General features: G+C 38.7%; 1 protein-coding gene across 1 annotated transcript in view; it reads right to left on the bottom strand.

Annotated features, from left to right (window-relative positions):
• Positions 1–2,248: 2,248 nt before the first annotated feature.
• cntfr (ciliary neurotrophic factor receptor) overlaps positions 2,249–12,444 on the bottom strand; it is a 224,814-nt gene continuing 214,618 nt past the window's right edge. The window contains exons 8-11 of the mRNA XM_062434051.1: positions 11,363–11,431; positions 10,614–10,731; positions 3,487–3,613; positions 2,249–2,724 (exon numbers count right to left, since the gene is read on the bottom strand). Coding sequence (XP_062290035.1) covers position 2,724; positions 3,487–3,613; positions 10,614–10,731; positions 11,363–11,431 — 315 coding nt within the window. The 3' untranslated portion in view covers positions 2,249–2,723. The remainder of the gene's footprint in view (positions 2,725–3,486; positions 3,614–10,613; positions 10,732–11,362; positions 11,432–12,444) is intronic.

Here is a 12,444-nt window from a genome sequence, read left to right as displayed (position 1 = left end):
GTGGACAACACAAATAATTCATGGTAAAAACTCAGCAATAACCAAAGCAACAAAGGCTATGTAAGCTCACATGATGTGATTTTTTTTTCCTAAAGTACAAAAAAACCATTGCAAAAAAGCATTCAGGGCAGGGCTGGGCTTTTGACTGGCAGGGAGAATTTCTACATTATGGTCACCTCAAGATGGACGTTTGACCATGTATAGATATACATTGACATTTACATAGATATCCGACATCATGACAGTATTTAACAGGAACTTGCAAAAAGCCCTTTTAAGTGAAGTAAAGACCAGGGTTATGATGAAATAACATTTAAATTACCACATGTGCTTTTGCAGGTGTTGAGTAATGAACATGAACTGAAAAAAAGGTAGAAAGAAAGACAGAAAGAATACCCTCATGCTGCTGTTACATTCCCAACAGTACTTCTTATATTTAAGTGAGCAGGACAAACATGGTTTTGATCAAAGATGGTCTTCATCAGGTGAGCAATTTTTTTTCCACCATGCAGACTTATGGATTATAATGATGGGGAGAAAACAGCTGAAAGCTGCACAGAGCTGCAAGTTAGGGGTGTTTTTGTCAGTGTGGGCAGCATTTTGATGATAGAGGAAATGATTTGATCCACTAGCAAAAATATTGTATAGTTTAACTCTATCTTCTGCTGCATACTGTCTTTCAAATATGGTTTTGAGCTGCTCCACTGATGAAAAGTGGTAAACTGACTTTCAGTCTTACTTTTATGAATGCACTACTCAAAAGTTGCTCAAATCAATTTCGTTCTACATCCAAACTGCAGATACAAATTAAGGAGTCAAGAAGAGAGAATGATGAATCACATCCTAACAGTTCTACAGTCCAAATGATAGAATTGTCCTTCACTGATCATCCGTGCATCCCTGATACAGCTCACCTGAATCTGTAGATAAACTTTTGCCTCCAAGCCTAATTGAGTAAAACAGTTCTCGGCAAGGTCACAACTATTGATTTTGAAAACGTGAAATGAAGCAGTATTTGCTTATGGCTGAATGTGTCAGGAATCACTGTTATCAGATTATATTGGAAAGTTATTGATGCTCTCCTTCAAGTAAATTAATAAAGTGTTGTGATACAGCATGTTGTGTACTCAGTGTATCAGTTCAAAAGGCGAAATGAGTATGAGGCCAGTGTGTCATCATTCATTGTGAAATGGTCACATTTAATGGTTGAAACCTGTCATTGTATATACATCTATAAAAAAGACCCCAGGTACAGGTTACGACATTCTACTGCTAATACATACATTATTATTATTATTATTAAATAATAAACTTTTTGTTCAATGTTAAAGTTACATATCATAGTTTACAAAATAGGATCAAGGAGAATTAAGCCATTATGAATGTCTGAAAAAACTAAAACCCTATATGTGTGTTTTTATTAGCCTATTTGTCCATAAAAAAAATACAATAAAACACATCAATATTCTTTTGAATAACATAATATTAACTGGTGATATTGGCTATTGAAATGTAAACTGCAAAAAGACATTTTTTATGTTTGTAAAGGCGTCAGAATTTGGAAAGCAAACTGTTTTGTGTTATTGTATTTTACAGCACAGAGCAGAATGGAAAACCAACATAGCTCATATCAATGCTTCAATAACCAACTTTGTCTTTGTCAATACAAAGTAGAACCAAAACAAACTGGTGGGCAAAAAATAGTTCAGTCTCAAATCCACTTTATTTTTTTTTTGTAATATTTTTTATTTTTTACAATCCAAGTCCTCCTCGCCAGTCGCTGAAAGCAGAATGTAAAGCTAATTGTCTAAATAAGCCAGACTACCGTTACTGAATTCTTCAAAGTGTTAGTCTTCGTATCGAAACATCAAAAACCACTTGCTCTGTCAGTTTGATTGGGGTGTTGGAGGTGCACAGATTCAGAGTCTGATTGAGTATTTGTGTGGCTTCTTTGTTGAAATGGAAGGTTTGCACAAACAGGAGCTGCTGGGTTCCTCGGATTCATCCAAAGTTTTGATTCGTATACTGTTTGAGTCTGTATCGATCAGGTGTTGTGCGTTCACCACAACTTTCCAGGGTTTTCAACCCACGACAAAGGCAGGCACAGGCTTCAGGAAGCTCAATGAACTGTTTGGGAACCATTTTGTTTTGGGGGTGAAGTCTTTGGCATGGTGATTTAGCTGTATGGGCTACGGTGACTATACACACAAACACGCATGCTCTGTACTTTATGTGTGTGTGTGTTTGTGTGTACAGTTTCAAAGGAAACTTAAAATGAAGAGAAATTATTAAAAAAAGATAAGAGCACAACAGTATTTAGGGGACTTTTTGTCATCTGAGATGTTGACTTTCTTGTTCTGATGAGGAGATTCCCAAACAAATCAGTCTGCTGTGGCCAATCAAAGCCACCAGGGGGGTATTAAAAGACTGTCGTTGTTGTGGTTACTGCTGCTCTGATTTCTGCTGTCATTGAGGATGATGATGCCAACGCTTTCAAAAGGTCCTCTGAAGAATTTCTTTGTCACCATTATTCAAAAATGCTCAATCGCATTATCATCGTCTTGGTATCTAAGTAATCTCGGTGAGTAACTGTGTGATGGACAGAAATGATCAATGCACTGTATCCTTGAAACATGTGCAAAATAGAAAATAGACCAGCCTCCTCCTCCTCTTCCTCTTCTTCCTCCTCCTCCATCTCTCCCTTCAGGAATAAGACATTTACATCTGGGGAGAGAGACAGAATCACAAATTAGGCAAACCAAGCTGCAGATTATCACACAATGAATGGCTTTTTTTTGTTTTGTCTTGTACTAAGGTTATCACTTGTGATTTTTCTTTATCACACTACATTTATACTGTTTTTGTCATTAAAATGTGGAATGTGTGGTTCTATGTGACTATTCCCATTCCTGGCAAAATATTTCCAGTTGGACTTCATCATAATTATCCAACTCACCTTGGCACAGTTCACACTCCAGTGGTTAAAATGAGCAGCAGGTGTTTGAGGTATCATTAGCAAGGAAGTTTTGTTCGTCAGTGTTTATTTTTTGATTTCATTTCCTCTTTGCACACCTTCATGGCTTTTCAGTATTCGTTACTCGACATCTAAATCTTCGACAGGACATGCACTATTACAACACGATTTATAGTGTGAAACCTGTAAAATAAATTAAATGGGACAGCTCTGGATTGGATTTTTACTTCCAATCCCTTCAGGAGAAAAAATATGAAAAAAAAACCCTGTTGGCTCATAAAACAAACTAACCCAGTCGTTATTGCTGTTCTATTAAACATCCACTTGACATCTATCTTGACATCAATAGATATGCATCGACTTGCCAATATGCGACTGAATGGCTGAGTTCATAATCAATTCAAAGAGGGGGTTGTAGATACATTACAAGAGGTGTGTGTGTGGGTGTGTGTGTGTGTGTGTGTGTGTGTGTGTGTGCGTGTGTGCGGGTGTGTGTGTGTGTGTTTGCTCACCACATGAACAGCAGCAGCATTCCTAACAGCAAAGGAGAAAAGAATGTGAGGACCTTGGCAGCTCTGCCCACTGGATGTTCAGCCTTCTGTGGTGCGTTGGAGGACGGGATGGGGGAGGTCTTAGTCTCTGTGGAAAACCATTAAGAAAAAAACAATACTGAGTGTATGTTTTAACAAATTCCATTGAATCCTCACTCTGATTTGCTCTCCAGTTGTTCACTTCAGCTATTTCTTTCTTTTTTTGTTGTTGTTTTGTTCATACAGTGTTACATGATTGTTTTGCTCCCAGGGGGCAAAACTTCCAAAATGTCTCTTTGATGAATGGACATTGAAAAGCGCTCATCATACCGGGAAGAACCAAACAGAAAGGAAAATACAGTGCAGAGTGAAATCAATTCTAATCTGCAAGAGCAATCAATATGGGACTTGTCAAGGCGGTTATGAAGTGAACTAAAAAAAAAAAAAAAAAAATCTCATTCATACTGAGGCTGCAGGGAAACTGTGAAGGACAGAGCCAGAGCGAAATGGATAGAGAGATAAAATATGGAGATGGAAAGAAGAGAAAGGGAAATGGAGGATGAGGAAAAAACCCTGAGGTGAAGCAGGAGGAGGGAGAGATAGAGTATTAAAAATATAGGAAATGTACATTACAGAAGTTAATATATTGCTGATAAGAGACACACATTGAAAATCCAACCATTTACACAGCCATGATATGCTGGATGTTTTCATTTTACAGCACATAACCAGAGCTGCAGATTGACTCGAGACCTTTTTTGGATGTGACTGCATTGAGACTTGACTTGCGTGAGACTCGACTTCCTGAAGATCTCACGAGTTGAGAATTGAGAGCAAAAATATTTGTTCGTTTGACCTGGTAAAATCCCAGAACAATAAATAAAACAATAACAAGAATAATCTGGCATCGCTTGGCCAGGCACCTTGAATATTTAAAGTCCCCCTCCACTAAATAAAGAAAGAAAAAAATTGTTTTTCTTGTCGTTCATACAAGTTGGATGTTTGAGCTTCACTGTGCAGAATGATGTACGTGCAAAGTTTGACACTTTTGGGCTGTTTTCACATTCATCTGCTGAAATGTGGAAAAGGTTCTTTGAGCTCACTGAAAATCTGATTTTAAGGGGCAGAGCTATGAGCACAATTTGTGACATTGCAAATAGTTTGGAAGCCAATCCCGGTCCAACATTCAATTTACCATTTTAAACTGGTAAAATACTTTTCAGACATGCATTGTTCCAAACAGAGTATTCTTAGACTTCATACATCTGGAGGGAATCTTTAATTATTAGGACTCTGCACTGAAATGTCCGAAAATGTTTAAAATGCAGATCATTTTAATGATCAGCCTTTAGAAACTTATGAACAACTGACTTGAAATTCACCTTCTGACTTAACTCGCCTTCAGTGACTTGGCAAAAGATGTAAAACTTAATACTCAAGTTTGCTCCTTACAGTCAAATGAGTAGATATAGGATGAAATTGCACATGCACACAAAGTAAATACAATTAAAGAAAAACACTACTATGTGTTTAAAGCATTTTTACTCCGTCTGTTTGGTTTTACATCGCCAAAATAGAAATATCACAGTTTAATGTTTTATATGACTGGGCCATTGCCACAACTGCAGGCAGATATTAACTCATGCACACCGTTTGCATCTGAGTCTAGAACCCCAAAGCATTTTTTACTGGAGAGAGAATATGATTTCCCTCTCCTTCCAATTAAGGACTGTTGTGTGGTACTGTGTCGGGAGTCGCGAGATATTAGAGGGAAGCAGCCAGGTGTGAAATAGCCAGAGAGAGAGGGAGAGAGGAACAGAGACACATTTAACATGTTCAGCAGCTCAGTTTTATACTTTCTACCTGCAGCAAAATATTTTGCTTCTGAGTGGTGAAGAAAATAAGCGGAAATAATATGATGGTGACAAGGAGAGACTGTTATGGGGTACGAGTTGATGTAACAAGGTAGTTGAGGACAGGTAAAAAGAGGGAGACATAGCAAAGATGTAAAGAGGGAGAGGGATGATAAACAATGGAAGCAAAAAAAACAGCTGAAGGGGGGGAGACAGAGCAGTGCAGTGCAGGCAGGCAGAGAAGTGATGGTGAAATTTGAGAAACAAAGGGGAATAAAGGAAGGATGGATTAAAAACACACTAAAGGAAGAGAGGTTAAGTTCGATGAATGACTTCAACTCTGGCTGTTTGCGCTGATCATGTTGATGTCAGGGTAAGAAAATGATCAGCTTCCTGATGATCTGTTTTAAAGCTGAGATTTAGGTTTTCTGCTTGTTGCTGTCTCTGGAGACAGAAATGTGGGGGAATTACAGGAAAGCCAGGCTTTACCCTAATTGGAGGTAGGGTGGATCAACACCTGTCAATCAAGGCTAAGAGGAGCTACAACAGTACTTTTTCCCACTGCAAATCCCCATTTTTTTCCCCAATTTCTTTTAAAGACATCCTCAGTGTTCCTCAAAACAGAAACACAGGAGTCTCCAGGATAGTAGCACTGGGGACTTACGTTATTTATGACCATCAGCTTCATCTATATCAACTTCTTTTCTGAGACTCTATGTTTTTCTTGCCAGCCTCAGTCACTGTTATTATGTAGGAGAAGGCCGTCAGAGGCATGAATCACAGCTGTCGTAAATTCAAAATGCTTCGTCATTGCAGGAATCAAACACTGCAAGTGGTGATTTAATCCAAAACTGACCCAGAATCAAACAGTGAGCTAATTTAACCTGCTGATATATTTTCAGGTTTCTACATAGCTTAAAATCGAGTTTTCGTGTGTTATTAGATGCACAGCTGAAAAATAGGCATTTTCTGAATCAGTTGCTAGATATTTGTTCTCATGATTCACCTGGGAGAGTTTTATTCACATTCAATACTAGAAAGTGCTTCAGAACTCTGGATGCCTGAATTAACTCACCATGTTAATACCCTGTGTCATCTTAATGACATCATAAGGGGTGGCTTTGCTGTGAATTTAAATCCTTTTTGGTGTATGCATACAGTACAGACTCAAGCCACTTCAGCATTTAACTGCATTGGTTGCTGCTTGTTAAGTACTTGCATGGATATAAACATGTACTCTAAGCATTTATAAATAGTGTCAGACATGAAATATATAAGAAGTGATATCTGGTGTTGCCTGTTTGGTGCTAGACAGTGTCCAGTTTCTGTCTCACAGAGTGGGCGAGGCAGAAACGTATATCTCAGATGGTTGCAACACGGAGGATGGCAGCAACCTTTTAAAGCCTCAACCGAGCCGCTTTTTACTTAATGGAATGCGGTCGCTAAGCAATGGTTCAATCACTAAGGATGGGATTTCGTTCGTCTGTAACTGTGCTATCCTTGAAGTGCAACCAGCTACTACTTCAGTTTATCTCCTAGAGGTGTGGACGGCCTAGTATTTCAAAGCATGAACTGAACAAAAAGGACCAAAAAAAAAGTAGGACAAGGAAATGTGGCGAGAGAGAAAGTCTAACTGTGTGTTTAGACCGTGAACCACGCAATCAATAACTCAGAGGAAGTCCATTCACTTCGTATTCGGCTGAGCGGCCAGGAAATATTGGTCAACGTGTAGATGTTAACAAGCTGGTCAGTGAAAGAAAAGGTTTGCCCTGGTTTTTGCCAGGCAATCTGATATTTTCCTTATTTCATTCGTGATGTGATTCTGTTTCATGTACGCTAGTAAATGAATACATACTTAGTTGATTGACATTCAAGAATCATCCATCCATCAATCAGTTAGCTAAAGGTTCTTATCCTTTGGGGGATCCTAAAAGTCTTAGCCTACATATTTCTAACTTTTTCAACACAGGCAAGCATAAAAAATATTTCTTTTTCAATATGTTTTTTTATTTCTGGCTTTAAAAAAAAAGCTAATTTATGCAAACATTTATAATGTGCCTCAGTTCTGCTTGTACTTTAAAGAATAGATGAAAAGATATAAGTCTTGAAGAAATGGTGTACTCAACAGTGGGAAACGACAATGTCCCCCAATGCTATTTTTATTGATATTAACAAAGCAACTGCACTGTATTTGCACACAGAGACGCCAAACAGATACAATCACTCACCCAGCTGGTCACATTTTTTAAAAACGTGTCAGAAGGCCAGAAAAAGAGATGTGGTGACGAAAGGTAAGAATGAGAGATAGATTGAGTGATAAAAGGGGAGAGAAGGAAAAGAAGACAGAAATCGAGAGAGAGAGACCTAGGGGCAACAGAGAGAAAGAGACAACAGGACAGGGAGAGAGGGAAGGGAAGCAGAGAAGCATCAGCTGGATCGAGAAGAGGCATGAGAAGAATCCCAATAGCCTCCTGTTCTTTCCCTGAGAACAAGAATATTACACTGTGTGCCGAGTGAGTGATTGTGTGTGTGTGTGTGTGTGTGTGTGTGTGTTTACACTGCATGTTATCAGAGGGAGGTACTGCATGTGTGTGTGTGTGGCACTGTTTTTATATGTTTCTGTTAGAGCAGGCTGCATGTTTTGTGTGTGGTGTTCAGCATGTTTTTGTGTGTCTATGGGCAAGCGTGTGATGATCCATGTGTAGTGCTGCTCATGGCCACTAGAAGTCACTGTTGCACCATAAAACCAGTGAGAAATTTCAACGGTCAGGCAGGGTGAGAAAGACTGGTAGACGGATTGGGTTCTCAGAAGTAAAGGGAACACATTGAAGTCAGGGGTTGCTGACCAAAATACTTTCCAATGATGATGGTACAAATTAACTGGGAGTGCTATCTGAATGCACTAACCTTCCTTCACCACCTACAAATCAAAATACAGATTTTCTCCAAATGGAGATCAGAGGGCTATGCCAGTCTGTATGTGGCCTTAGAGTAGAAACAGTGAGCTAAATCAGGATCAACTTTTTTTAAATTTCATGTGGAACAATAAAGCTGGACCGTAAGAGGAGAATTAGGTAAGTTTCAGAAAGTAAATCAAGAGATTTCATGGGAAAGTGTTCATTTATATTAGATAGCAGGGACACATACAGTGCTGGTCACACTTTCTCATTCAAGTGAATTGAAAGGCGTGTACAAACTTTTGACTGGTACTGTATGTGTGGCCGAAAAAGTAGACCATGGCAGACATCTTTGGATGGTTGTGCACACCACAATATCCCTTTGTCCTCATTTACTGACAGGCCTGCAAGCATACTGTGGCACAATCTGACAGAGCCACTTTGACATGGAGGTATTTTATAATTCAATGATGATGAGCAACGAAATGTAAATCTTTGGTGTAGCAGATACGCTTTGAGTGTGAAAAGAAACTGTGACTGTAGACTGTGCTTGGTTGTTATGTGGAGTTTGAATTAAAGTTAAGGTTTGCGGTTGTAACCTGTCATGAACAAGATTCCTCTCTATGGTGGAAGTTCCTTAGTTGGATATGTGCTTAGAGGTTTTTAATGTTGGATACGTTAATACTTTGCTACTAAGTGTGCACACCTGTATTTTATCTGAGATTTATCTCTGGACTCAGGCTGTTTCCAAATGTACAAGATATCTTACAAGATATGCACTCCAGTCAAGAGTCAGTGTGACTGCCTGAGAAACTGTAATGATCCCAATTGTTCTCCCAAAATTGATCTCTGCTGGAAATTCAAAGAGCAATCTCAATTTGGCTGATGTAAAAGTGTACTTAGGATGTGGTCAGTACACTGTGACATCATTGCAGGGCGTGGCTAGGGTTGTACCACTCCAAAATGTGAAGAGGTGACACAAGCTCCAGTCAAGTACAGTCCATAAGTACAGTCCATGTACAAGCTATGTGTCATTTAAACTTTCAACCAAACAAAAAACACCTTTACAGTATTTTGCAGTAAAGTGTTTCTTTCAATGCTGTTTTGAATAGTTTATGTGTTGCTCACCAGCATGATATCCAACTGGTGTAGATAAGCACTGCCTGCATTTGCAAGAACCACAGAATGATTGCAATTTACAATGTGTCAATTGGCCAAATTCTCAACAAAACATGTTCACTCAGCCTCAGTACTTATTCATTCAAAATGTGTCCAGTCATTTGCGCTTTGCTATTCCAGCATGGTCAGAGTGATGCGTGCGGAGGATTGTTCAGACCAGGGAATGGATGTCTTGTTGTTCAGGGATCATCAGTGCGTAGAGAGATTTCGATTTGACAAGTGAGCCAATCCCTTGATCTCTGCCACATGCTGAAGGGGTGCCAACTAGATAATTCCCAGAGATAGTTTGCGTCTTTGTGTGTGTTTGTGTGTGTGTGTGTGTGTGTGTTTGTGTGTGTGTGTGTGTGTGTCTGACAGCACAGGCACAATAAAATAATCTATGATGAATTTCATGTTAACTTATCATTTCTCATGCATAGCAAAACTTTAGAAAGTGGAGTGTTGCTATACTGAAAATTAGCCAATTAGAATTTGTAGGAGAGACGTGAGGATTTTTTAAAGGATGGCACAGTTTTTCCCTGAGGCGGTGAGCAAGCGCTCAGGTTGATGCGTGTCCATTTGTCTGGAGGCTGCTGCTGTTATAGCTTAAGCTGCGATAAAAGTTCAAGGCTATCAAACACTTACAATATACTCAATTTAATGATAAAGAAAGTTATTAACCAAACTTAATTTCATACCTAACTGGTTCAGGGAATTTACTGTGTGACAGCCGTGGGCACAAAGAACTATGTTGAAAACATTAAAGGACTCCTATAATATCATCACAATGATTTCTACAGCTGATGGACTACGAGAATGATAAAAACCAAACAGCATGATAGAAATACTACTACTAGTAGTATTTCTACAAGCATACAGTTAGTGTAAGCTCCTGATCAGTTTTATCTGCACCATGGCCAAATAAACTCATGATGAGTCATCGCAATACAATATATACCGCTGTTAGATACATACTTGCACTTATAGTAGCCTTTGTCTTCTTTTAATTTCACACTTCTAACTTTAACATAACATTTTCTACAGACATTCATTGATTCATTGTCCTGACAGAATGAAGCCTGCTGACCTTGGTGACCTCTTGTCTTGTCTTGCATGCAAGCCCTTATATAAGTCCATAAATCTGAATGTGACCCTTCTGTAGGAATAAGGGTTATAAGCTTTAACTGACGCTATAACCTACCAGTAAAGTCCACTTCAGTTGTGGAAGTGATCTGCACAGGCTCTTCAATCCAGGGTGTAGCATGGACAGCAACACTCCAGTCACTCCATGTTCCAATCTCTGTGTCTTTGGCAGCCACCTGTTGAACACAAGGATAGGAAAAAGTAGTCTATTTGAAACATTCAGAAGTTTTCATTTCAAGTCAGCAGAATGCGCAAAAACAGGTTACATACACAAAAAAGTAGCAAGCAAAGAGTAAACCCAACTGCAGAGGAAGTGAGTATTATTATTTATATACATATTAAAAAATGATTGTTAATCACTAGACACAGTAATTATAACTGGAACATTGTAAGCTCAATTCCCTACAATCAATTAGTGCTAACCCCCCCGATTATTTATGCCAAAGGCTAAATATTTAGGGAAGCTAATTTGATACTAACTGTTTGTAAGTATAGCTATAACTTGCCTTTGATAAGTAAGATAAATGTGGAAGACTTGAAACCCCTTTAAGAGAAGATCTTGGTTGATTTTGATGGTTTTGTCAGTACTGTTAGTTCTGCATTACATGATTGTCATGTTTCCGTAAGAATTATTAGTCTGTGGACTTTTGGAGAAGGTTTATTATTTTGTTTTCCAGTTCTGAGGCTTTGGCTTTAGAAGTAGGCTAATAAATGTTCCTGAAAGGTAAAACAGAATCAGATGTGGATTGCACTAGGTCTTCTATGATCAATCGGGTACTGTAGTAATGGCTAGACAGAGGACGTTACCTGGATGATGTATTCCTTCCCAGCATAGGCATCAGTGATGATGTGGGAGGTGCTGTCAGAAAGTTCCACCTAAACAGCCAATAGAAGAGAGCAGGTGGTCAGTGTGGATCAAGGAAGAGCACAGTTGGGAAATTTTACAGTGATGAGTTAAGGATATCATCCAATCATTCTTATTCTTGAAAGATATTCTTAAATTAGTTTACAAAACAACCTTATTTAAGAATGAAACTGATGATTTTTTAATCTAATCACAGATTTATGAGTGTATTTTAAGGCCCTAGGGTATGACATGTTCCAACATCATGAATTATAAAAACATTATTTGCTAAAAAAGGGCAGTTATGAGCTCTTAAGTGAATTTTAAGTCTGAAAGTCTTACCCTTCTAACCATAAATTATGTGCTCAGTATAACAATCCAAGCCTGAACCTTGAATGTTTTATGGTGGGTGATTCAGCTGTGCCATATGATATACAATTTTTATTCACTGCTTATTTATTTACAACACATCTTTTATCATTATTCTGTGCATAGGCCATGTCTGTTGCTTTTTCTTTACATACCGCTGTCGGATTGATTGAAACACCGCTGCTACCCCTGCCTCCATACTCTACACATAGCAACACTCAGACACGCATGCAAAATACCAGTGGCGTAATTGATGATTATACCAGAAAGCTTTGGCATCAATGCCACATTTTATAACACAATAATGCATGCCAACGTTTGAAAGCTTTTGGTGCACACTTTAATTTGCAGAGCGAAATAGAGAATGAACTGAGAGAGCATGAGAGAATGATTTGCTGCTTCTCTGTAATTTACAGCTGTGTTGTGTGTGTGTGTTTGTGTGTGTTTGTGTGTGTTTGTGTGTGTGTGTGTGTGTGTGTGTGTGTGTGTGTGTGTGTGTGTGTGTGTGTGTGTGTGTGTGTTTGCCTTTAGCTCGTTACTGATAGACTGAAGGAAAAATATATAGATAGAGGATGCTGCTACTCCTGAAGGCAAAGTAAATGATTTAGTGACATGGCTGTTGTCTTCTGCAGGCTACTAGCGCAACAATACACACATATCTATACACATCTAGGTT

This window comes from Scomber scombrus, chromosome 15 (assembly GCF_963691925.1).
Source record: "Scomber scombrus chromosome 15, fScoSco1.1, whole genome shotgun sequence".
In the NCBI taxonomy this organism is placed as follows: domain Eukaryota; kingdom Metazoa; phylum Chordata; class Actinopteri; order Scombriformes; family Scombridae; genus Scomber; species Scomber scombrus.
Note: the sequence above shows the minus strand (reverse complement) of the source record. Positions and strands in the feature narration are given on the sequence as shown.